Source organism: Ambystoma mexicanum, chromosome 14 (genome assembly GCF_040938575.1).
Source record: "Ambystoma mexicanum isolate Mex_15411 chromosome 14, UKY_AmexF1_1, whole genome shotgun sequence".
NCBI lineage: Eukaryota > Metazoa > Chordata > Amphibia > Caudata > Ambystomatidae > Ambystoma > Ambystoma mexicanum.
Window position 1 is genome coordinate 594,122,276 of NC_090940.1, and position 27,241 is coordinate 594,149,516.

The 27,241-nt window shown below is 45.9% G+C and overlaps 1 protein-coding gene across 5 annotated transcripts in view; it reads right to left on the reverse strand.

The window, feature by feature from the left end:
• Positions 1–27,241, reverse strand: part of KCNK10 (potassium two pore domain channel subfamily K member 10) — a 387,448-nt gene that overhangs the window by 49,472 nt on the left and 310,735 nt on the right. For all 5 annotated transcript variants that reach the window (XM_069637940.1, XM_069637943.1, XM_069637941.1 and 2 more), the window contains one exon: positions 6,694–6,854. In XM_069637940.1, the coding sequence (XP_069494041.1) occupies positions 6,694–6,854 (161 nt within the window). The remainder of the gene's footprint in view (positions 1–6,693; positions 6,855–27,241) is intronic.

Consider the following 27,241-nt stretch of genomic DNA (forward strand, 5'->3'; position numbering starts at 1 on the left):
GGTCAGAAGTATTCGTCAATCAGTGATTGGCGTACTGCACGGCCATCCTGTGCATCACATACTGGCAAGGGTGCTGCTTCTCCTCCATCTTCATCCTCATCATCCTAACCCGGTGCATGCATGTCAATGTCAGGTGGCAGTGGTACATTTCTCCGGAAGCACATGTTGTGCAGCATGACACAGGCCATGGTGATCTTTGCCACCTTCTCAGGTGTATAAAGGAGTGCTCCACCAGACCTGCTCAGGCAGCAGAACCACGCCTTCAACAGGCCAAAGGTCTGCAACACAGGTACGGCTGTTCTGTGGGTTCCGCAGAGGGGTAAGTAGCCACCGCTTCAAGGGATATCCTCCATCACCTGCAAGCAAATACAAATAGGACCAGTGCCGTTAACCCCCTACCGTCGTACTCGTAATGAGGCACCATGTCAGTGTGTGTAACGGGTTAAATCAACTGTATTGTTCACCAGCATGGCCATTGGTTGGGCGGCAACTCAAAACTGCAGGCGGCCGTGGTCTACCGGGTAAACGTGAAACTGACATGGTTATCTTCCCTCAGCAATGTGGAAACTTATCTGGTAGTGTGCTTAACTGTGGCAATACTTTAAGGCGACACTGTTGAACCTTGTATGGCACTGGGCCAAACTGGGGCCACAAGACCGCAGAAGTGAGCTATACATGATACATTTGAATACGCGTTGGCAATTGATCCCTGAAGTTTTTCATTCCATCAAAACATGCCTTGGGCTGCTTGTGTCCTCATGCCGTTGGGCATGGGCTAGCAGCTCAGGCGGGAATGCTCCCATTGGTGGCATACCCAAGATGTATTTGATTATAGAAACGGCACAGACTGCCAAGCACCATGGCGGATGGATATGATACATTTAGGGTTCTATGTTCTTAGGTCGCCAGTTTTTTTTTGCTGAGTTTTTAGCCAAATATCTTCGGCCGAAAAAATCTCTTAATGTGTTATTTTTATTTGGGTGCCTCCCCCCCAAACCCCACTTGCCTAATATTTAGTACCTATTCCCCAAACACACCTCTACCCCTTATATCCCCTTATCCACCCCCAATCCTATATTTTCAATGAGTTTTTTCGTCCAAAACCGTTCGGCAAAAATCGCCATTAAAAAAAAGCCAGGTGATGTAACAATGGCATACCAGATTGAGAGGGTTTTATCCATCAGATTCTGGTAGGCGAGTGAGGCCACACTGGCAATGCACTGTTCAAATTGGCATCGTCATTTTCTGGAAGAAAGGTCAGTGACAATAATTCTCTTGTGCAATGATGTGGCATGGTGCTGTGCTTTACTAAAGTGAATAAGAAACAGGCATTGCATTATTGAAAGTAGCATAGTCATTTTCCGGGGGCATCTTGAAATTTGCACGATCACTTTCTGGGGGAAATGGACAGCTGGCATGGAATTGCTGAAGCTGCCACGACAATAAATTATTTAAAAAAAAATAAGCGAGATGTACTGTACAAGACCGCTGTCCATTAACTCAAGCAGTTTGAAATATGCTGGGAACTTCTCATGGCAATGTTGAAACTGGCTGGCATAGTAAGATACACCCTGGCATATTAGAGACCCCCCCCAGGCCTATTAAAGCAGGACCCAAGGCAGGTTAGCACATCGGCCAACCTATTGCTTGTTAACATCACTCTGCAGAATTTGAACAAAGCCCACCTACAATTGACAAGTACATGGGTTATTTCACAAAAACTCATATTTTGGAAGAAGCATGGCCACTTTATGGCAATTGTTATTTTAATGTATGTTCTGAAAATTCACATTATTTCAAATAAGTTCATGGGCCTCATTACACGGTAGGCGGTAGTGGATTACCGGCAACGGTAAGGGCACCGGTGCCGGTAATCCCTTACCGCCCTACTACGAGGTCCCTCAGCGGGTCCCGTCCTTATCGTGTGGTCAGACCACACGTTAAGGAAGGGACCCGCTGAGGGACTTCAGAGCAAGCAGCGGTACCGTTATTAGCTCTTTCCCCATTCCCATTGAATGGGAATGGGGAATGGCAATTGGCATGGGGACTTACCGGGTCCTCCAGGGTCGGAATGACCCGGTAAGTCCCCATAATGCCTACCCGGACCCAGAAGGCGGTCGGGGGTAGACATGGCGCTGATAGCGCCATGGTTACCTCCTACTGTGTAATGAGGCCCAATGTTATTTGTGTGCATTGTAACTACTTGCACAGTGTTTATATCTCCAATATTTTAAATGTGCAATTGCTACTGGTGTGTGATTTGGGATTAACATGTTTCCCAGTATTATATAAGCTCCTATATTCTTCAGGGGGAAGGGGGGGGGGGTCATGGAGCAGACCCCAAAGCAGTAAAGCACGAAAATACAGGTGAGAGATCGGATCTTGCGCTCCTGTGTTAAACTCCAGCACTACACAAAATAGGCACAGTGCCATCAAATGTTCCTTATTAATGTCTGTAAAGGGTCACAGAAAGATATTTTAGATGAAAGAACATAAAGCTTGTCATGGCGTTAATTAAGTGCTGCAGTGACAGCTGAAACCCTGCTCTGTGGTGGCTCAAGAGCAGGAATTGCAAAGTTGCAACTCAACTGTAACACCTGATTACAGGCAAGTGGTGACGTGTCTTATCTTATTACAGGTCAGTGGTGATGTCACAACTAGCCTGAAGTATGTCTACTTGCTTTTATGCAGGTATTTCAGGCTGCCGTGTCTTTATTTATGTGCATTTTTAAAGCGCTCACACAGCCCAGGGGCATCGAGGCGCTGTTACAGATTTTTTTGTTTGTTTTTGTCACCCAGAGGTTTCTAAGCGCAGACACGGGGATCGAACCTGTAGTGCTTCATATCGTCTTGCTTCCAAGGTGAGCACTTTGCCACTGAGCTATCCTCCTGGTACAAGGGAGGATAGCTCACATAAGGGGTTGAGCACTGCAATAGTGCAAAGCACAGAGGAGTTTCATGACCAGGCAAAGCATTCCTCTATAAGGCATATCATTTTTACACATGGAAGGGGGTATTTTATTCCTAATGTTACATGGCGGCCACATTGTCATCTGTTTTAATACGTGGCCTCTTGCTCAATTGAAAGTAAGAAATCTTCCAGCCAGAGGCGTTGCTAGGGTGTTCGGGGGACGGGCTGAAGGGGCTATAGCCCTGTGTCTTTTGGTGATAGCCCTGGATAGAAGCTCGGGGGCTACAACCAAAAGGCTAGCTGCCCAGAGCCCCGACAGTCCTGAAATTAGCATAGCCCTGCATCTTTTCCAGACATAGCAACACCACTGCTTCCAGCTGCTGATGGATATAATCAGTGTAGAATCTGTTTGGCATATCATCAGCAGCACGGCTGACCTCCAAATGTATGTTGGAAGAATCCAATGTGGTGGGGAATCTACTGAAGGAATGGTCAAGGCTTCCGGGTAGAGATGTGACCAAGGACAACTGGTTGGAATGGAGTGCGACCACCAAACGCACGTCGGCCAAGCTTGGAGTAAGAGTTTGCCAGGTGATAATCCTGCATAGGGCATAATGGACCCCAAGCCAGAGTAACAGTGATAGGCCAGTGGCATCTGGGTCCTTGGTCCACATGTTGTGGGACTGTAGAAAGGTGCACACCCTGTGGGATGGTATTGGCCACCACATAGCAGCACCTCTTATTTGGCTGTAGTCACCCCGAGTGGGACAGGTATGCCCAGCCGAGGGTCCTGTGACTGCCGGGCCTAGAGACGCAAGCTACTCCTCAATGATGAGGCCCAACAAGGCTGAAACATGTTTGGGGATGCTTGTGGTCTCGTGCAGAAGGGGTGTGACCTAGCAGTTCAGGTTGGATTACTCCTTTGGGGGCGGTACCAAGCCTGCTTTGCATATGGTCTTTCCCCCTTCTGTAATAGCTTGGCAGGTGAAGAACAATGGTGACAACCTTCCAGCCATTACCTCTTTTGTTTTGCAGAGATAGGCCAGTGCCAGAACTCTGGCCTGGCATCTGGGTCCCTGGTCCATGCGTGCTCCCTGTGGGATGATATTGGCCAACACATAGCATATGTCCTCGACACAGTGGTTCTGGTGATATATACTTGGGTCTGAACAGGAGCTGAAGTCCACTGTGCTGACATGGTCTGATTTATATGGGCCGCGATATTGTGGGGGGCGGGAGAATATTCTGGGGAAAAGGAAAATCCCCTGATGACTCGACAGTGAATAATTGGTGGACGAGCCTGACAAGGGCTTGTTGCAGGGAAAAGACACTAGCCAAGCTGGGAGAGGATGGGGGGAAAGCCCAGGGAACGTGGCCGAGGTTTGCTGATATGACTGATTAGCGACTGATATGACTTACCAGGGGCAGAGTCTCGGTTGCAACTGGATGGGGGAGATTTTAGACTGTTATCCACATTGCCTATGTTCACATCAACACTGATGCTACAAGTCGGCGGCGTTCATGGCAGCCCAAATCCTATGCCTTGTAGTGTTAAAATCTGGATTTGTTAATTGTTGAATATTCCATTTACTAAAAACGTTTAATGGAAAACAAATGATTTATCATAAGGTGATATGTCCCTCGAATTCGATTACATTGCAAGCAGATCAATTATCTCTCGATAAAGAGTTATATATACATAGAAACACATAGCATTTGGTTGTGCTTTGCATGGCATTTTCATTTTCTGATATGCTGTCTTGTCGAAATGATCTTGTCTATTATCATTTCTGAGCTACAAACTGCAGGACCTAGAGTTCATGGCCAAAAACTGCTTGTAGTTCTTGCGTTGTGTGGTGTCTAAAGGCCTGTGTCCCCTGCTGTGATGTGCGTGCAAAGTTTTTTCTTTCCGCCAACATTTTTTGCAAGTATTTGTTTACCTATTTCTGCCGCAATCTGATTGGTTCCCGGAAATGCTCCACTTAACTTTTGTTTCTGATATATCTTTATAGAGCCGAAGCGAAGGCCATATCGGGAGTTATCGCCCCCGAAGACCGAGAAAGAGGGCCTGTAAAGAGCGAGAGTCCACACTGTCCACTACGGCCCGAGGGGCAGTATTATAACCCACCTTTGGTATTAAAATGAACATGGGTATGCAGTTTCCCATCAACACCTTAGGAGTCTGCCTAGGTGGTTTGTAGGGAATAGGCTGTGGTTTTTTTCTGCGTTGCCTCTAGTGGCCTGCTGGACAATCTGCAGGATATACCAGTTAGTACAGCCTATACATTGTCCAATCAGTGTGCACAATGGCCCTTCCAACGGTTAAAATAAAGATTTCCATCAAATACAGAATTATTTTATAGCATTTGATAATAGTGCTGCTTTGAATTTCATTTTCAAATTACAGAGATGTTATCATGCAGGTATTACCGAAATACCTGCAAGCGCATAATCACTCACACCGTCACCAACAAATATAGAAAATATACAGTATGGCAGGTGACTGAAGGGTTTACACATTGTTCTCGTCTCAACAGTAGGAACAGAGTCGACAAGGTTGGCTTACTCCAACCCTGGATTAAGTGCTACCGATATAGATGACGTGTGGCTCCTTAACCTTGAGAAGAGGCCTGGCCTGATTTCTGGTTTCACATGGAGGCTTCTGGTGAAGTCTGGCATGAGCTTTGGACCTGCCTCCGAACTCGACAGACACACCGCACCAAGACTGGACACTCCTTCCTTTTTGTAATGATAGGAAGCAAAGGGGCTCTCAATATGGGAGCGAAACACAATCTATGTCTTTCTTGACTGTGAATTGTGGTGGGGGCTATCAATATTGGATTGGGGGGACAATCTCATTGTTCGGAGTGCACAGAAGAACAGTGAGACTCTTACACTGAGGGCAAGGGGACAATCTGTTCGTTCATCTAGCATAGAAGAGCAGCGGGGCTCTCCTCCTTGGAACATGGGGACAATTCAACCTCAGAACATCTGCACCCACGCAGCACGGTGAACTACGCGTGCTGCAGGCATGGACATGCTCGGCTTCCATTGCATCAGCTGCACTGAGCCGACAAAACTATTGATGGCAGTATGGACCCAACATAATAGGGCCCCCTGATGAGACCAAGCAGAATCCATTAGCAAATTGTATGCTTTCCCAATTCTCCCTTACTGATGAAGCTGCAGTGGAGGCCCCCAAGGGCTTAACTCTGCTAAGGATAAAGGAGCAATTGGAGGTACTTTGAGAGGCTGTCCATTTTATGCCTGTTCTCTGGGTAGTGGGAGGAGTCCAAATGTTTTTTATAATACTATAGGCGAGACAAATAAAAGGTGCTTTTATGTACATTTGTGGGTTTCCTTGTGTATTAAGGACAGAGACACAAGAGGAGTGAAGCGGTATTGCTTAGCTATGAAATAAATAAAAAATAGGAGTATCATGGTTTACATGGGACTCACAGGATAAGTTACATTTCCTTTAAAGATTAGAAACAAGGGTGGGAGTTATACAAAATGTAGCCTATCCGGTTCACGTTAATCTGTTCTGCCATATTGCCTTAATAGCGGAAAGGGGAAGTGAGAATAAGTCTAAGGTGTGCTTGTGTGGCTTATTGACTTTACTGGAAAGAAGAACCATGACGATGCTTACATATATAATAGCCACAAAAATAGCTGATTTAACCCAAAAATATAAACAGCATGTATCTGCAGTAGGAATGTGGAGGCATTACTCGTAATAAGCAGACAGGTTAATAGAAATAAAGTAGGATACAGTATCTTACTCGAAAAACCTTCTCCACTTTTGCAATACTCTTCCCAAAGATCGTTCCAAGCTGATCTCCGATTCCGGCCAAGAGGAACCCGAAGAGGGGGATTCCGAAAATAGCATAGAGTATGCAGAAGATCTTGCCTCCCGTGGTGCTTGGTGCAATGTTTCCAAACCCTGGAAAGAAAAAACAGATGTGGGTGACAAAGGCACATGGGGGGCCGAGCAAGGCAGTAAACCTGTGGAGGAAGGACAAGAACTAAGCTACCACCTGATGATCTATTTTGTGCTCTGAGCACGGCCACGGTTAACAAACCAAGCCTGCAGGCCAATGAAATATGGGTGATGCTAACCTTTCGTCTACTAATATCGAATGACGTACACTCATTCCTTTCCCCGTACATATCATCACACTATGTACACTTGGAGGTTTATGTGCATCATGAATGTGTATGTTCTTCGAATGCTTAATCATGGATCAGAAACATGTTCCATCAATTATCAGCTTTCTATAGACCCAGCAACTAGCCTGGATATGTTGGTTTTCCTGAATACATGTCACCATATTCGAGATGTAGTTTTCTTCAAGACTCTTTGCCATCGGTGTCTATGCCACGGGTATGTATTTCTTGTACTTTTCACCCTACAAGGTTGAATAATATATCATAGATTGTAAAAGGTTCATGAATTTGAACATTCCTTCCCCGTAGATCAATAGTATGCTTAGTTGAGGGACTGACTTATTGTATTTCCAGCCCCCTATTGGTTTCATTTGCAGTGATTGATTGAACTGCATCTATCCCCAAAGAGACCAAGGCCAGTGTGCAGCTCTCATTTAAGAGGGTGGTCCCAGGAATAAGGATGTTTATAGAGCTTTACAAAAGAGGTGGTGGTTCTTCCGCCATGCACTATACATCAGGGTATCTGATTCAACAGTGAACTCCTAAATCAAAGTGGCCTCTATGACCTTATCTGGGGACACTGGCTGGTGGCACTGTGAAATTAGAGCCATGCAGTAATTAGGTAACAGCTAAAGGTGCAGTTACAGAGGGCCCACTCCCAGAGAAGGGTTATTGCATGTTGATAAGAGGTTGGATAGGGTAATTTGTATTACTATGCATTTGTATAAAGTAATCAGTGCCACATGTCCTATTGACGGTGCTTACCTCAACTTAGTCCTGATGCACATTTAGGTGGAGTGCATTGGCATAGCTGATTTTGGCCCAAACTCTGGTCAATATAATGGATGGGTGTGGCCTATGATAAGATAAGGGTGAGGCATTGGTGTTGGGATAATAGCTTTGTTGGTGGATGGGCAGGTGACCATGTTGAATGGGATGAACAGGGCCACACCAGGACCACCATTAGTGGCCAACAGTGATTATGTATTTACCCTCCTCCATCCCATAAGAAGCAGAAGGAAAAGTCTTAGAAAAATTCCCAGGATTAGTGCTAATTAACTAACAGAATCGCTATTAGTTTAGGTTTGAGTTCCAGTGTTCCCCATAAAAATACACTTTAAATATTATTTGTACCCAGCCCTATAACACTCCAGACAGCAATACTCGACTCAGGCTATTTCTATTTTCAATGCTACCTACTCAAGCTGTCCGACTAAGTAGAGTACTATAGGACATCAGCTACTTAGAACAAAAATAAAAAGAGTGAACCTTATCAAAACATTATTAAACAATAAAAAGCAGCCATCGATCTCTTTCACATAATAATGAGCTGATGATTAATCCAGATGACCATAGTCCTTATGGACCATTGCAGGTACAACACAGACCTCTTTTCCGGACTGAGAGGAACTCATACCTAAGAGAAAATTGAGGTAGATCCCTCAGATTGCCTTTTTAGAACTATCAATACTGGGGTCCAAGAAGATTAGAAGCAGGGCTCCTCTCTCAATGAGTAACAACCTCTCCCACATTGAAAAACACTCGGACATAAATATTGTACATGCTCCCCAAGCTTCATAAGAATTCTATCATCCCTCCATAATCACCAATAGTATCATGCATGCATTCTATCCTTTATCCTTTATGTAAGTAGGCTGACTTCTATCTAAAACTGCAGAGCCCCTCATGAAAGGCTACCAAAAGGAAACCACACAGGTTATCAACACCATAGTTGCCAACATGATCCATTCCAATCTGTAGGTGCTTATCCAGTCATGTTTTTTTCTCTGCATTCTGGGACTTGTAATTTGAGTTTTATAATGGTAAAAGAAGAACTATCAGTCCCAGAATCCAAAGAAAAAGACAGCACTGGGTAAGCACCTACAGATTAAAATGGATCATGTTGGCAACTATGCATAATGAGGAGAAGATTAAAAAAAGGCACCTCTAACAATCTATTTATTAGCCCGGATATTGAATACCTTCATACACACATATCCCAGTAAGCAGCATTTGGCATTGTACACAACCATTTACAAGCCCACCATAGCTCATCGATCCACCAGTTTAAGGAATTTATTATTTGGTTTACAGAACGGACCCTTAAAGAAAATGTCTTCTGCTTGAAAGACAATCTTTACCAACAAACTGAGGGCACAGCAATGGGGGCTAATTTAGCCCAAAATATGTCAATCCTATATATTGAAGCATTTAAGGGTCAGTATAGTTATGTTGCAGACAACATTGTTATATCACTCTCTGGGGTTGTAGGTGAAAGGGTCGACTGCAATTGATTCAAATGCAATAGTTTCGAGTCAAAAGGACTGAAAACAAAAGGTTTAATGTTTTTGGAGGGGGTCCCTCCAAAACCCTGGTTTTTGGTGTAAAAACCACTTTTTCTTTTCCTATACGGAAACCAAAAAAAAACATTTTAAAGAAGGCATTCGACCTTTTTTTCGGTCCTTTTTTTTCGAAACGATTGTAATTTGAAACAATTTATTCGACCTTTTGACTGGACACCACTCTTTGGCATTGCTTTATCAATGATATCTCTTTTATTTGCTTTTTTTCATGATATTTTGATAATTTGGGATGGGGAGAGTCACAATGCAGAACAATTAATTCAATGGTTAAACACCTTGTATCCAAATTGAAATGTTCCCACACATTTTGTCCTTCTGATATAGATTCTCTAGATATTACCATATTTAAAGTAAAAGGTTACTCTATGGGGCTCATTATTAAACATCTTTTGGCACAAAAGCAGGTGTTAAAACCACATATAAAAGAGTTACAACAGGTCAAATACCCCTTTTCACGTTCTAGCGACATGAAAGAATGTTATAATTTTTGTCTTGCATTTCCTCTGCCCCTGTAAAAACTAAATGGTAATAGTTCAAGACCCTCATCTTCAAAAATGGCGACTTGGATCAGAATATGATCCTGCCTCCCCTTACTGGTGTCTATGCAGAAGGTGCATAAATGCCAGGGACGTGCAACTCTATTGATAGACCCTTGCTGACTTGAATCATTAGAGGTCTCACACTAAAGGTGGATCCATATGGTTCCAGGTCCTTCTGACTTACTGCTACCATACCAACTGTGGCCCAGGAGATCCAGGCTCTAATAATGCCACCACCACCACCTCCTTTGCCACCTTGCATTATCCTGGCCACACAACCTCAGCTCACTGTATCTCATTGCTCATATTTTCCAAAACATGCGAGTGCTTGGAAATGGTCTAAATTCCAATATGTAGTTCTATATAAACAAATGGGCAGTACAGACAATGATATCTACAGCTTCTTAGTCTCTTCTATTTCCACCATTTCCCTTTCATTTCTTTGTGCATACTATTTCACTAGTGCTTCTCCAGCCGCAGAGGCAGCAGAGAATTTTGCAAGCAGGACATGGGTTTAATAAATATGGCTAGCTTCCAGAGACACGGGAGGAGACAGAGGTAATGAGGCCTGATATGGGGAGGGCCTTTATGGTTATGGTTTTCACATATCAGGTACATGACAAAGGCAAATGGGAGCGGCATGATCGTCATTCAGGGGTAGAAACCGCTACCCCTATTCTCCTGCTTGCTACCCCTGTGGAACTCCTTTGCAACCCCTGTGATTTAATCAATCTGACTGCTGATCTATTATAAGGAAACATTCAGCTCATGTTAGCTTCAGCAGTGTCATGTCCCTGCAACAAATCTAGGTTTCTTAAAATGCTTTAGCCTTGGTTTCTCAATAAAGATTGCTTAAAAATATAAATGCCCACAATGTCAGTCAACGATTGGGTGAGCACCCCCTGTGTCAAAAAGCTGGGTGATGGCTCTTCCACTACCCTATGAGTTGGGGGAAATTGCACAAATTGGGGAAATTCCAAAGTCTTTGATCTGACAACAAGAATGATCGATTCAGTGTTTCTGCCTTCATGATGTCCTTATGACAATGTGTCCCCCAGTATCATCAAGAAGTTAGTAGGTACTTTCTTTTAACTCTGAGCCATTTTACTTGCAGCACCACTGTACATTCCTTTAATGAAATATTGGGTGTTCTCTGTTTTCAAAATGGCAATGAATCGGGCTGCGTACACTGTCTGTGGCTTCTCATACAGTATTTATTACTGAGCTTGACTCCATCCAAAAGCGCTCATGAAAAGTAACCGCAAGATTCTGCTTGATCCATATTTTTCACTTAGCACATATTTCGCCGACGTTTCCTGGGAAAATGGGGCCTCTTTCTGAGTGTCAGTAGTCATTACAATCACACACAGGCCTACCGAATGGTTGTAAAAATCCATATGATATGTACACTTGGACCATTCCACTTTAATAATAATAGAATTTGTGATATGGGAATTGAACACACGAGTACTCTATCATAGATATGGAAGAAATACTATGTTGGCAGAGTGACAGTGAATCAGGCTAACACAACTCACTTTGAATGCTACCACGCACTGCTCGTTCACTGATGCCTCCAAAAAATACAGTGAATACAATGACATTCATTACATTGTTTTTTGTAATGTGGACAGCTTATGTTGACAATCCCTTTCACCACCTTGTCTAGTAAGAGACGTGAAAGTGACAACAGGCCTTAGAGGTTTATTAATTAATTAGAAACATAATGGGCCCCATTACGAGTTTGGCGGTAGCCTTGCCAGTAAAACCGATAGGCTGCTGAATTGCAATGTAAGTGTTACATTTGAGCAAAAGAGCTCGACTAGCAATACAGGATTCAATTCTATGGGTAGAACACAATACATTCCACCATCCATTGATGTTAAGGTTTTATGCGTCTTTCCAATGTTAAGTAACAACTTTGAATGCAAGAACAATAAATAATACATTTGGGGAATTAACAAACCCAAGATCTGATGAACCAACAGAATTAATGAAAATATTTTTCAATGTCAGAGGGGAATGCAATTTAAATATATTTTTCAATATAGGCCAGATCAGAGACCAAAAAGAGCTAACAAAATTACATTGTAGATCATGTGTTTAAAGGAGGCAGCATTTTTTTATAATTGGTTATTTGTAACGTGCTTAATACCCAGAGGGTTTTAAGCGCCGATGTGGGCATTGAGCCTTGTTGCTCTGTGTCGTATTAGCGTGTTGCCCCTGAGCTATCCTCCCGAGACATTGTAATTGCAGGACCAGCAGGTATCAGGTTGTAGAGAAGCAAATCTAGAGCTATGTTGGGGGAGTGAAAAGAGTTCTATGCATTGCAAAAAAAGATGGATTGTGTTATGTTAGCTGCAATGCTGATATTAAAGATCCTGAGCTAAATTATTTTCCAACATAAAATCATATTATCAAAGGAACCCTCTATTTCCCAATACAGAATGAATATCTTAACTACTCAAATAATTTCTAGGCAACAATCCAAAGACTCAAGGCAAAGTAACAGATTAGCAACTGCGCTGCCACGCTTAAATTGGGTCTATAACCTTAGCAATACAAAAAACAATGAGCCCAAGCCTCGCAGGAAAGAAAACACCCTGATCCCATACACGGCAGGAAGGAAAACACCCTGAGCCCATGCCTGGCTGGAAGGAGAACACCCTGAGCCCATGCCTGGTAGGAAGGAAAACACCCTGAGCCCAGGCCAAGCAGGAAGGAAAACACCCTGATCCCACACCTGGCTGGAAGGAAAACGCCCAGAGCCCGTGAGCCACTGAGCCCATGCCTGGCTGGAAGGAGAACACCCTGAGCCCATGCCTGGTAGGAAGGAAAACACCCTGAGCCCATGCCTGGTAGGAAGGAAAACACCCTGAGACCAGGCCAAGCAGGAAGGAAAACACCCTGATCCCACACCTGGCTGGAAGGAAAACGCCCAGAGCCCATGAGCCACTGAGCCCATGCCTGGCTGGAAGGAGAACACCCTGAGCCCAGGCCAAGCAGGAAGGAAAACACCCTGATCCCATGCCTGCTGGAAGGAAAACGCCCAGAGCCCATGAGCCACTGAGCCCATGCCTGGCTGGAAGGAGAACACCCGGAGCCCATGCCCGGCAGCAAGGAAAACACCCTGAGCCCAGGCCAAGAAGGAAGGAAAACACCCTGATTGCATGCCTGGATGGATGGAAAACGCCCAGAGCCCATGAGCCACTGAGTCCATGCCTGTCTGGAAGGAAAACACCCTGAGCAAATGCTGAGCTCTAATCCTAGTTAAGTGAGTCCGCTCTCGTCAATCATTGCAACCTTACTGCTGTCTAGAAAGCGGCAATACTGCCAACCCCACCCAACCCCCCATGCTTTCCTTCAGCCACTTTAGTCTGCATTTTACAAGTCCTCCAAGAGCCTAGAGTAGAATCATGCAAATGATTAATCCAAGTTAGTTTTCATTCAGTCATGTATCTATCCCACATAATGGTTACCAGGGAACCCAGATTTTTTTTACCGCATATTTGTTTTACACTGGTACTTTTTACTGCAATTGTTTCATTAAAAATGTTTTCTGCAAAATGGGAGGCGGGGTTGGGTAAGGCAATGTGGGGTTGGGGTGGGACTGAAATCTCCCCATTAGCTCCCGGTGGCTGCAAGGATCATGTTCAAGACCCTTTGCATTGTCCACAATGCCTACTGGGGCCCGGGACCAAACTATCTCCAGCTTTCTCTTCTAAAGTATCTTCCTACTCAAGCCCTTCAATCCTCCACCTCCATATCCTTGAGGGTCAGTCTCTCTTCGGCAGGTGCCTCCCTCTGGAACAGCCTCCCTGCCTCTCTGAAACTTGAGCAGAACCATCTCCGGTTCCGGAAGCAGATCAAGACTTTCCTCTTTGTTTCTGCCTTCTCTCTTCTGTTACCTTGCTGATCGCCTGTCTGATACTGCACTGGTTACCTGACTACCCTCTGAACCACGGGCCCAGGTTCCTGCCCTCCCAGTTGCACACTTGCACTGACCGCTGGCAACCCTGCACTTGGGCTGTATCTGCAACCCTACAACCCCCCGTACTTGAACTTGTCTATCACCTGTTACTCTGCACTTAACCCTTGTACTGCCACCTGCTGGCCGCACTTCTTGTTTTTGATGTTTGATCCTATGTCTTGCACTTGCTCCTCCTCCCTTCCCCTGGCACTTCTCCCCTTCCCTCTCCTATGCACTTGCGCCAACTCAATGTCACTGGGCCTAGTAAGATCGTTGTCTTGTTCCCCCTGTTCAGGGTACTTCCCTCCTTGCGACCCTCTCTGCTCTCGCCGTCTTTCTCCTTGTATTAAACTGCCATCTTGGAACTGCTGTCTCCTTCTGTGTTTTGCCTCGCTCCGAGTTTGGTTTCGTGCTCCTCCTTTTATCCGTGTGGGGAAGTGTGATGGAAGTCAGGTGTGTGTAATGATCCGTAATTGCCTGACCTTGCCTGACCATAGTGTTGGAACATTTTGTGGCTCTGGTGCTAGTCCGTTGTCGCTCACAGTGAACCGTCCATGAGAAAGTGTTTGTGTCCGGAAGGAGGGGTTCAGTGCCTAGGTATCCTACCTGGTAGGGTGGGAAAAGGTGTTTCAACGAAGGGGATACTGCGTCTCACCCTTCCCTTCCCTGAAGACCCCTCATCCAGGTGATCCTCCCGCACTGGTCCACCCCCAGGAACTAGATCCAATAGCGATGGCCGTGTCTTGGCCACCTGGATGACAGATCCCCGGGGACTAGCGGGTGAGACACCTTCAGGTTTCTCACAGTTGTCATAAGAAATGGAGATATATGAGAACGACGAGGACCGCCTCGGGTTGGTCTCAGGAGTATGGCCATGAGCACAGCAGAAGTGCCCAGATATTTGGTACAGTGTGGGATATTCCCACGGGGCTCGGCAGTATGACTGGATGAATTGCTTAAGTGCACCGACAATTTCAAATTATGGTTTTTACGTACAATTCGAGGGTCCAAAAATGGACGGCATGCACATGATTACCAGGTGTTTGGTTGGTCACCAGGTCTTCAATGGTACAAGAGACTAGGGATGCCTGAGCCACTGGCAGGTTATACAGGCATTGTTTATTGCCAGGACAGTTCTCTAAAGGCCAACTGAGTGAAAGCATGTTACAGCCTAAGGGGTGGAACACCACCTAACATGGTGGGGCGACTGAGCATTATGCTGCGATAGCCCAGCAGTGGTTGCTGTAACTGGTGGCTAGCAGGGTATTTAATGTACAGAGAAATAAAAAAAAGGAGCAGCGGCCAGTTGGGACAATACTTCACAGTATTAATGACGCTTGAGGGTTCCTGGGGTATTGAGTGAGGTCAGTATCGGCAGTTCTACCTTTGCCGGGTGCATACTATACGATGCCGTGGGAATTATAGGAAAAGTGCACTAACACAGGGCTCCTCTAAATAGCGGAACGGTTGCAAACACCACCCAAAAACGTTAAAACCTGTGGTTTCAAGAGCAGGGATAGCGCAGGCATTGAGCGCCTGCTGCAGTGATTATGGGTTTGGGAACGCCACACTGCAGGTCAATATCCTAGCGGGGTTCAATAAACGCTTACATTTATCTAGGTGATGAGCGCCAACTACATTGGGGTGGTAAGAACAGTTGAATATGAATATGTGATATACACTTTGCCAGAAAAGTGCACCGCTGGCTGCCCCATTACGCAGGAATACCAACAATAGCAACTTGGTGCCACCCGGGCTTGGGCTCCGACTGAGCCTCAAGGGGTGGCTTGGAGGCACGCACCCTGGGCCAGGGTGCAGAACCTGCACACTGGGGAGGTAACCCAGCAAGTTAAGCCCCAGGGTGCAAACCGCCGGTTATCGGTTTATGAACTCACTGCAGGTCCGGGAGACCGCACAATGGGGCTGTAAATCAGCTTTTAATACGCACAATTTGGTTAGGGGCATGGTTATGGCAATGACTGACCTGGCAGTGACCGGGTTTAAGACACCAGAGGTGGCCGTTCTCTCGAACCGACACATGAGGGATCAATACAAGGATTATGAGTAAGTGACTGTCTGGTCAGTTGGGTACCGGAATGGGCAGTTCTCACTGGAGCAGAAGATGAAGTGATCCATATGAAAGTTATGGGACCGACTGACCTGGCCGACAGATACCAGGGGCACTCATGGCAGGGACCGGTGTGAACATACAGAAAGTTTTTCCCCCATGGCGCGTTTCCCAGCCCACGGATGGGCAGGCTGTGCATAAGCAGACCTGAGAATTATATGTGCATGTGGATAAGAAGCATAGGTATGGGGGCTTGGAGGTGTCGGGGGAGCCACCCCCAAAGCATGGGAGATGGTCTTAGCCGGAGAGGAGAACTTTGACGCTGCAGTTTCAGCCACGAGCGGCTGCGGAATGGCTGCACTACAGCCAAAGTCAATCAACGGGCGCTGACTCACCTCAAGGACAGCTGATACACTGTCACCTGAAGTCAGCGGTCCCGAGAAAGACTGACTGGCAGTTCTGAAAACCAGAAGCGGACGTCTGCTTTTTTGCAAATGGGGAGTGGCACGGGTCACCCCTGTGCTCCAATAAACTGCAATCTTTGTGTTTCCAAACTTTACAGCTGTTTCTGGGTTGATTATCATATTATTGTTGGACCCTGGTCCCATTGTTTTATCAAACTGTTTAGGGGTGGGGGCAGATCGGGGGATCGCCCTGCTCTGTGCCCTCCAATTACCCCACACAGCTGTGCCTGCAGCAATCCAATGTTAAACTTGTTTAAATTCAGAAGACAAGTGTTGATATGTGTGGGTGTTGCGTCCATTGGTTTGGAACTGGGGTTCAGCAAAGTAGCTCAGCGAGCTATGACATCTGTGCATCACATGACGACACAGAATTAGTCTCCCTGTAGGGGCCGGCAAAAAACAAAAAGTGCCCTTCTCCCACGGTCAGGATTGTTGCTCCAGGCAGTAAAAAATCTAACAGCGATGGGTGCTTTGTCAGATAAAGGAAGGCGAAACCCTTTAGTCCCCTCCCCCACTTAGACTACTGAAAATTGCTGCTTCTCTTGGGGTTCCTTCTATTACAGCATAATTCCACGTGCAGGGGATCCTGCCAACGCTAAGAAGCCCTGAAGACTGACAGGAAAAGCGATGACTGCCAAGGTCTTAAAAGCAATGTCTGCATTGGATTTAAAACGCGATTAGTGTCGATCCGTCACACTTGGCTTGTAATCTGCGGCGGTGCGCACTCTCGGCTAAGTGTAGCTGAAAGTGTTTACACTGGACAGGAAATGTCATGGCGCGCGCTGACCGTCCTGAGGCGAGCGTGCTGCGTCACCAACAAACCGCCTGAATTTCAGGGCCTTAAGCTCGCGCGCGGGTCTTTCATGTCATTTCAGGTGCTCCCACGAAGTCTTTATTTTGCAGGTGGGGGGGGGGTGTTGTGGTAATTCTGCGTAAAATTAGCTTTCTAAGTGAGTCACCTCAGATTGACTGGAGTGCATTTCACGGCCTGCTGACGGAATCCATTTGAGAATCCCCGCGAGCTTTCGCTGTGTGGCGTAGGCCGCTTTCAGGAGGGGTAAAGGCCGCAGATTGACACCGTTGCTCTCTGGGAGGCCCTGGGGCACATTAAATATGCATTGCTCTGTGCATTATCGGTTAATATCTGATTATGGTGCATACAGGGTGCAATCGAAGTACACCGGTTGCGTAGACCCATTTAGGCCGTTTTGCTATCTTCGACTCTTAACAAAAACGGGTAATTCATGAGCTTTCAGAATGCGTCACGTGAGAAAATAAATTTACAAATATATATATATACGCATATACCCCTACCTCTCACAGTAAAAATTGCCCCAGCACAGAAAGAAGATATTTTTTACCAAGCCTTGTTGAGATGGGCAAACCGAGCAGCTGCTCGCAACCTGTCAGTTTGATGGCCTGCTACAGCGCTCCCCGCATTGCGCGCCGCAGATGGTGCCGCGCGAGAAGGATGTGCATCCAGCGGCAGGAGACTAACGGGGGACGTAAAGCACAAGGTCATCTGGCCAGCCTCCAATTTTTGGGGACCTTAAGAGGGCATTCCAGGATATCACCCTCTACCAATTCAGACTGTCCACAGGTATCACCTTAATATTTTCATTAAGCTCTGTCATCAACTAATACCGCAGGGACACCGTGACATGTCCTTACATGCCCAGTCAACACATGCCAGGAGCATGTGCAAAGGCCGGGGTACAGCATTACATCCACCACATGTTAGTAAGGCTTTCACATGCCATGGCTCTGTTGTGTTACATGTATTGTTTTTTTGTAGACTGCAGACAGTCACCAAATTCAGGCATCCAAGCAGTAAAAACACCAAAACTCTAAAGCGAAACACCTCGAAAAGGTCTTTAGGTTTTTTCTAGAACAGCTACACAATGAAGTGGATCTCGGCTTAACTGTAAGCGAGTTCCAGTTCTGGGCACCTCATAAAAGAGGTTGTCCCCCAGTTGGCGCACACCTTATTCCTGCAAAGCGAGGTGAAGTGTCCACTGACTGAAGTGCTCTTATGTGGGACGGCCCCAGGGCTCAAGTCCAGGGTACACGCGGGTGGACGGAGTCCCCCTGAACTTTTTTCAGGAGTCAACTGACTTTCTTCAGAGGGCACATTGATATGCTAATTTCTGGTGGCGACACATTCAATTGGTATGCCAATGAGTCCCCCGCCACACTTTTTTTAGGACTTGACCCCAGGTGGCGCTGAAATCAGAGTAGCCGAGCCAAACACGTGATTGGTAAATGTTTTATGGTAAGTCAGACAAGGTGCAAGAATCGGACGGATCCAGGCAGGTAAGCAAAGAAAAGGATGCTCTTTAGTCTTGGCTACAGCTTACAGGTGTGGGGGCAGGATTTGAGCATCCACTCAGGTTCCCATCTTCACTCCAAGTCCCCAACTGCCTTTTTTGGAACCTCCAAGTCTCCCAGGTTCCACACACCTCACCACATTCCACAAGGCCTCTCATGCAATCAGACACATACACTCAAGTCACAACAGTTAACCACACATAGGGTCTTAAACATGTACCGTTAAGTCACTAAGAATAGGCGGTGTTCCTGAAGCTAAGGTGAAGCATGGCACATTGAAAAAGGTTTAAATCTGCCAATCCACACTAATTTGGCACTGGGAACTCACGTTCCTTACTAAACTCCACCCCCATTTCAATAGCATAGGCTGTGCGAGTGCCCTTGTGACTAGTGCCATTGAAGTGGGTGGAGGTATAGCCAGCCTCTCTGCCGCTTTCTTCAGACTGCCCGAGAAAAAATGAAGGGCCGTTGCAAGATTGAGCAGGACCCTGCTCAAGAAACTTGGCGAGGTTCGCGTCCCATTATCGAATTTTAAAGCAGTGCTCTTTCACGCTGTCCCGTCACTTCTCGATTGCTGGTCTTCTGCAATCGCTTCCTACTTTCCTACAGTTCCCTTCTGTAGTAGTAACATCTTTTGGCGTTCTAACCACTACCACAGATTTGCTGCTGGACAGCATTATAAATAACAGACATTACAATTAAGGCTCCTGGTTGCATGGTGTATATTCTTTCAACATTTCCGCCTGTATTTATCTATATTTCATTTTCGTCATATTATCTGTATTTATCCACATTGATTTTTTGCTTTGTAAAAATAAGTTGCACCACTTTTGTCTTCAAATATTAAAATGAAAATTGTAGTGCTTGTGTGCCTATAATGCGATGCTCAAAAACTCACTTCAGTCATTTTAAACATCTTGAAGGGTAAATAAGTTCCTTCTTGAAGCATCTCGGTTCTGTTACTTTCCGCATTTTCTACGAAAATAAGAGACAAAATACTGGGCCAGCTTGGTTTTTCAATATTTCTTTTTTCTAACATTTATTTTATTGGGCATTTATAAAGGCGCCTTTACAGCAAATGGTGTTTCAATGCACCACAAGACAAAAAAAGGGGGATTGGGGAGGAGGGAAGAAAAATAACAAAAATGGTCCTGCTAGGTTTTGTGTCATTCGGATCATGCAAGTGCTTTAACAAGACGTGTGAGGGAGAGGGGAGTGTGTGAGGGGGAGGGGGAGGAGGGCCGGTCGATACGGAGGGCAAAAGTGCTAGGGTGGGAAGGGAAGTGCAGGGCAGAGAAGAGAGAGTACAAGTGAAGGGGGAGGAAGGGGGAAAGAGGGCCCCAGGGGCTAGGCGAGTGCTAAGGGGAGGCACGGTGGGCAAGTGCCTGGGAATGCAAGGAGTGCAGGCTCGCAAGCAAAGTGCGAGGACAGGAGTGGACTGGGCAGCAGGTCCTGCTGCCCTGTAGGACTCAGAGGGAACCAGGCAGCCAGTCAATGCAACAAATGGGGGCATTAGCAGGGGAAAGGGAGAGGAAAGGAAGAAGACAAAAGGAGGGTCTTCAGGAGCTTCCCGGAACTTAAGGAGATCCGGCTCAAACCTGAGAGCGGCAGGGAGGCCATTCCAGAGGGAGGCTTCTGCGGAAAGGAGAGATCTACCCCCCCCCACTCTCTGCTGGGAAAAGTGTCTGATCTGCAGAGAGTTGGAGCAAAAAGACCGCAGGGCTCTACCAGGGAGGTATTTAAGGAGAGAGAGAGTTGGATGTAGCAGGGTCCCAGGCCGCAGAAAGCCTTGTGGATGATGCAGAGGGTCTTTAACTTGACCCTCACAGAAACCAGGAGCCAGTGCAGAGAGATCAAATGAAGACAGACCCGTTTTGGGGCAGATGTCTGCTGGGTTATCATTCCTCTCGGATTAAAGCTATATCAGTTTTTGGAATGAAATAGCCAAAGAGTTAGAGGAGAGCATGGCACAATGTACTGGAAGATGATTGGGGTACATAACCCCATAAGTAAGAGGATGTCAAACATAGAGAGTATGGCTAATGTATTGATCTATTACTTTTTAATTTCAAATTGAATTGTATATTGTGTATGGACATGTACCATATATTTTAATGTTGGAACTATAGCACACTTTATAATAAAAAAAGACATTTATTTTTGACTTTCCACATCCACTGGCCTGCAAGGCATGGTTGGAAACCTGTACACTTAAGTAGCAGGCCCCCGTTTCCGCTTTTTTCATTTTTTACAAATAAATACTGAAAGGAATAAAAGTGATTTCGGTCTGTATTGGTGCATAAACATCAGTAAAAACAGGGGGGATTCATTGCAATTCGCCTAGTCAATCTTCCTCATTTTCTGAATTGCTAAAAGGAAGAGCGGCGCAGACAGCCGCGCTGCAACTCCTACACATACCAGAAAATTGATTGCACGCAGATCTCTGCAAATTGACACCATCGCTGGAGATGTACATGCATGTGAATCTGGTCCCTTGCTGGGGGTCTGCAACCTGTGGCTCTCCAGATGTTTTGGACTACAACTTCCATGATCCCTCCCCATAGAATATGCAGGCTAGGTCTGATGGGAGTTGTAGTCAAAAACATCTGGAGAGCCAGAAGTTGCAGACCCCTGGTTGAACCCACTTCATTGACATGAGTACATATTATATTGTTTTTCTGCACATCCTTTTTGCTGAGCATAAAATATTGAAATCCCATGAGAGTAAGGAATGCTGACAAACCACTGCTCGCTTTTCTCACCCCAGTCCCTAGTGAGAAGCACTAGTGTGGAAACAGCTTGCAAGTCATGTTCTGTATTCCTGGGTTTTCGTAAGCCCAACATTGTGAGTCTTGTGCACTGGCTGATTTCCACTTATAAAGGCAGGACGTCCAGTACCTGTGAGAGGGTTTGGCACGTATTGACGGCAAGTGCGCATGTGCACTAACCAAGTGTCACAACCAGGGGCTGTGACTTAACTGTGGGCCGTGTATGCAGAAAATAGCAGGGGGGACTGCATTTTGCAACTGTAGTGCCTGGCAACGATGTAGACACAGCGCTAGTTTATAGTAAAAGGAATGTGTTTGGGGAAATAGCAAGTGACCCTAATAGCCAAGGCGGGCTAATTCATTCATACATGATGTGGGACAACTTGTGGCGGCTGTAAAATGTCCAATGGGTTGTGCTTCTTTTAAGATATAAAGACACCCCTCACAAGAACACTGATAAAGTCACCTGAATTTAAGTAATTGCTTGACAGATGCATGTAGTTGGTTTTTGTGTTTGGCATGAATACAATTTAAATTTAAAGTGCAACAATTAACATTACAGTGCTTGTTTGTCAAGTAAACATCATGGAGCAGTGGGCTTTCTGGAGTTTGTAAACAAATGGGGGTTCACTTTTGTATTTCAATCTACTTGTAAGTAGGAAAGGGTTCAAAAGTCAACAGCGCCCAGATGTCCCCGGGCTCGGTGCGCTTTATAAATATCAAAATAAATAAAGTGCTTTGAAGTGCATGCATTCCATCTAAGTGCTACTGACCAAAACCTAACACCTCACAGAAGGTGACAAGTGCCAGAGAAAAGGGACCCTCCCATATACCCAGAAACCTTTGGGTTAGGTGCGCTCTACAAAATAAACAAATAAATAAATAAATATCTTTGATTGAGGTGTCTTCTGCAGCCAGATATTAGAAATGCACTGCTTAAAACAAAGAGATGCGGTGAGAAAACACAGTAAATTGGAGACAGCCTCGAATCTGCGCACGCTTTAATGATGAGCGTGAGTGTTGCTGCGACAGTACTTTTAAAGAGAACCAGTCCATGTCTGACTGATCACAAATGGAATCTCATGAAAATACCGGTTTATTTGAAAGAAAACAAGATCCACTCCAAATTCCTCTTTCCTCACCTGGCCACTTTCCTGCCAACATAAGAGATGCTGTGGCAGCTGCCCGGGGCTAGATTTCAGCATCGCCACTGTCCAGAGACCCCTTATTTGGGGTTTTCACCCTAGAATCCAAGCAAACGTCAAGCCTGGCAATGGGCACATTTTCGGAAAGGAGTGTCCAATTTTTGGGTTCAAGAGTGCCAAGCAGAAGCTTGAGATGTGTTTGGAATATTTAAAGCTAAAGAGCGGGGAGCACTCTTTGAACTTTGGTTGATACTTTTTTTGTCATTATTTACCTATGGGTTCTTCGAATCTATTTATTTATTTAGCATTTTTAAAGCGCTCACACAGCCCGCGGGCCTCGAGGCGCGTTTACAGGAATGTATTTTTTTTTAAAGTTGCATAATTGTTTTTGTTGTCTTAGTTGCGTATTTATATTGCGATTAAATACCCAGAGGTTTCTAAGCGAGGACCCGGGGATCGAACCTGTGTTGCTTTGTCTCCTCTAAGTCTTATAGTTGACTAGTCGTAGACTTAATGACCCATTTAGAGTGACCGTCTCGATCTGTTGTCTTTTGTTTTTGTTGCTATGATATGATATATTGGGTCATTTATAACGCGCTTAATACCCAGTGGTTTCTAAGCGCGGACCCGGGGATCGAACCTGTGGGGCTCTGTGTCGTCCTGCTTCCAAGGCGAGCGCATTGCCCCAGAGTTATCCTCGGTAGTTGTTTTGTCATAGCGCTCCGATGCCTGCGGGCTTTTAGCGCTTCATAAACAAACAAAAAAATAAATAAATAGAGGGGTCCAATCTCACTCCTTCTGGTATTTCAGTGAAATTATCTGCTGGTGGTATTAGTTTATCGGTGACCAACATCTTGAGGAAAAAAATAAATAATAAATACAAATAGCATCTCTATAGAAAGTACCCATTGAATACCGGCCTTTCAGATTACCCTGCTCATTCATGCAAATCAAAAGGTGCCAATCTGGAATAACACTGCACTATTTGTACATTTGGGTGTGCAGCATAATTCACTGGAGTAATAATAACCAATGAAATGTGACATCACCGAATCGCCAGCAATGTGACAGACTACACTAAAGGTACAAGTGTGGGCTTTTCCAAAGCAATGAGTGCCAATCACGTGTGCTGTGCTGCCGGCCCCGTAATCAATGCACAGTTATTTGCTGACCGCTTATATTGGTCATAGCACAAACGGTGGCCTGAGGTAGTTTGTGGACCTACAGTGCGCTGGGCACAAAAGCTGAACTTGGCTGGGAGACAACATGTAGTGCAGTGGAAAATAACTTTGTGAATAAGTATAGTGCCTCGAAGAAGTGAATTAATCTGCTGCATATGCATGCAAATATGTAAGGATTCAGTGGTCGAAGTGAGCGGGAACGGTCCAGAACGGAGTTCCGGTACTTTTATTTTTTTAGTGTTCCACTACTTTTTCCAACCATTTTCATCATTCAGAACTGTTCTTTGTGCAGTGAAAGTACACTTCTCCCCTTGGCCACCCAATAGCAGTTACAGCTAAACTGAAATCTGTTTCAACTCAATGGCTGCACCCCTTGAACAATGTGCTGCAGTTTGCTCCCCTCCTGCCTTTCTGGTCCGCCACAGGGGTCACAGCTCCACGTCTAGTTCTGGTACACTTTTACCACTGTAAGGGATACATACCCATAATTGTCTGACTACATCTTGAGGACCCCCCAATGCTTTGGAATATTAACCCTATAGAGCACGGATCAGGTTGCTTGTCCTTACACAGGAACTTTAAAAGCATTGCAAGTGGTGGAGGAGTAATGCAGTTTTGCCACTAACTTGGAATTAAACACACTGCCACATTTACATTTCCCTGATGCAATGCGATAATGCACGTGATTATGCAGAGAACCTTCTGTTTTAATGATATATTCATGGTATTTTGTGGCCGACATAGTTCACGTGTCAGCTCAAATTCCAGGTGCTGTTCTGAAAAAGTGAGTGATTACATTTATATTGCATAAAAAAGCAACTGAACTGACTCTAGGCGCTGTACAAATTGCACCTGCACATGCCATGTCTTCATGCCAGATGGGTGGACATGTATTTATTTATTGTTTATTTATATAGCGCTTATACACAGGTGAAGTGCTTCAAAGCGGGATGGGAACAAGGGATTACAGTAATCATTCTTAGGCCTTGATGATTCTGAATGATCTAAACAGAAAAACTAGAATACTAGGCCTGAAAACATTTCTCCTGGTGCAAGTGTGCGAAAAGGGGCGGACTGACATATAGAGGACTCTGGTGATTTCCTTGTAGGCCTCTGCACCCTGGGCCTCTTTTGTGTGATACTTCCAAATTTGCTCATAGGAAAAGCATTGGGCTTGCTGAAAATATGTAATATGGGGCCACTTTGAACATTTTTCCAAGGCCTCTTTTTGTTTCCAGTAATTATTTCCAGGGTCTCTTTTCGTTCCCAGTCCACCCCTGTGCATGAAGTGGTACAGTTGAGACCAAGCTCGGGAGTGGGGTGGGTAACTTCTTAGAGATGAGGTCTCTTTATTACACAGGTGCAATTCCATAAGGTGATGTACTTTCGGGTTAAATTGTTCACAGAGAGGCCCTGCCCTCCAGTGCTGAGGTTGTACTTGTAATGGGAGGGGAAAAAATGACAGGTCCTAGTATCCAAAGAGGAAAAGCCAGGATTGGTTCAAGGTGTCACACTTGGCAGCTAAGAAGTGGTTTGTAGTGTTCAAGCACCTGAGACCAGGGGCCTCATTACGAGTTTGGTGGTATCTGGGTGGTAAATGGGAGAACAAGCTCCCCCCAATCTCATCACGACCATGGCCTAGAGGATCGTGGCCCAGCCACCCCCCACGGGACGAGTTCGTCTATCTACCAGTTGACAAAATACCCTGGTTCAGGAACATAAGGGTATGCCCACCAACCTGTCCGACTCAAGCCGACACCTGCGGCATGGATGAACTCGACTAAGACAACAGCCACAAGTACCCACAATCGTTAGAGATGCCACAACGACCTAGCCAACTGCCAAGAACACACGTGCCACCATGCACACTGGTCACTCACACACCAACCTACACGAAGAACATATTCAGTGCTATGACGTAGGTGATTGCCACACCCACTGACGTGCATCGTTGTTATTTTTCACATAGGCCTTTTTATAGTAATGCAGAAACGCAAGACACTTGAAGAACTCATGTATACGCTTGCTGACGCTTCTCCCACCACTCGCCCTGTGGTGACGCCATCATGTAGACCTAACATTGCTTGTGACGCCATGTCAAACCGCGACCTCCGTACAATGGATTATGCATCACCACCCATGAACTAGGCCCGAGTAGGCCGCAAGCAAGAGTCTCATCATGAAAAATCTCTCAGAGCAAAAGTACAAGTGCTGATCATGCAGAACGAGCCTCCAGCGAGAGCTCATAGCCAAGGCCACGATGTTGCAACTCGTATGCTACCAGCCCGGCGCCAAGGTTACACCTGTAAGAAAAGCCAAGCCCACAGAAACGAAATACAACTCTAATGTGCAGAATTCTGCTCCAGCTGCGGTCTCTCCACACGTGACCAAGCCGATCTAACAAGATGCCAGACCCACGAGAAAGAAGTCACCTGGGTCCCATGTCTGGGACACAGGTTGCAACAGCGAAGCGGCAAGATGGACACCTACGGTGATGGGAACGGCCTGCTCACAAGTCTATGGGCAGACCCGTACGTTGTCTGCACAAACACATAGTTGCTAATGACAGGTACACCGCGAGCTGGGAACGACGATGGTCCCAGGCTTGGGGGCTTGCGAGAGGACCAATCAGAACACAGGGGGACTCATCACTGACGCCACTAACATTAGCCAATCATCAGGGGTCTTCTTGTAACGATTTTCAAGTATCTAATAGTAGGGGCAGCCCAAGTATACCACGTGACTCATCCTTAACCACTAATATCCTTCTCTATATGTATCCTATACTAACTCTACCACTCGGGGAACCAATCCGAAGTGGCAATAGGTTTTTTGCTAACTTTCCCAGGTGACGCTAGTAGCGCGTGATACTGCTGTAAAAAGGCCTGCGAGCCCCACTAAGATTGAGAGTCTGGACGGACGCGTACGATCCAAGACCCATCCCTGCCGTTGTTATAATAAACAGCAGAACCACCTTGCTCCTTTTGTGTGTGTCTCATACTCATTCAGGGAAGCATGGGAGGAGTTGGGGCCTCCCAGCACGGAGGTCCGCGGACGGCTCAGCCGACCCCGGGATAATCACCCTGACAAGTTGGAGGCACTGCTGAGATCTGTTTAAGGTCTACCCTTTCAGTTTTTTTATTTTTCCAAGGCCTCTCATTGCGAGGAGGGCCTTTTGAGGACTACAGGACCATCGTGGAACTGCGAGAAGACCGGACAGCGCAATCCGGATATTGGCCCTCGGGAGCCGGTTGAGAAGTATCCCGCCCGTGGTTGGCACTGCCAGACGTGGTCCAGACGAGGGGAGGTGGCGAGCCGCTTGGAGGGGTGCACGCAG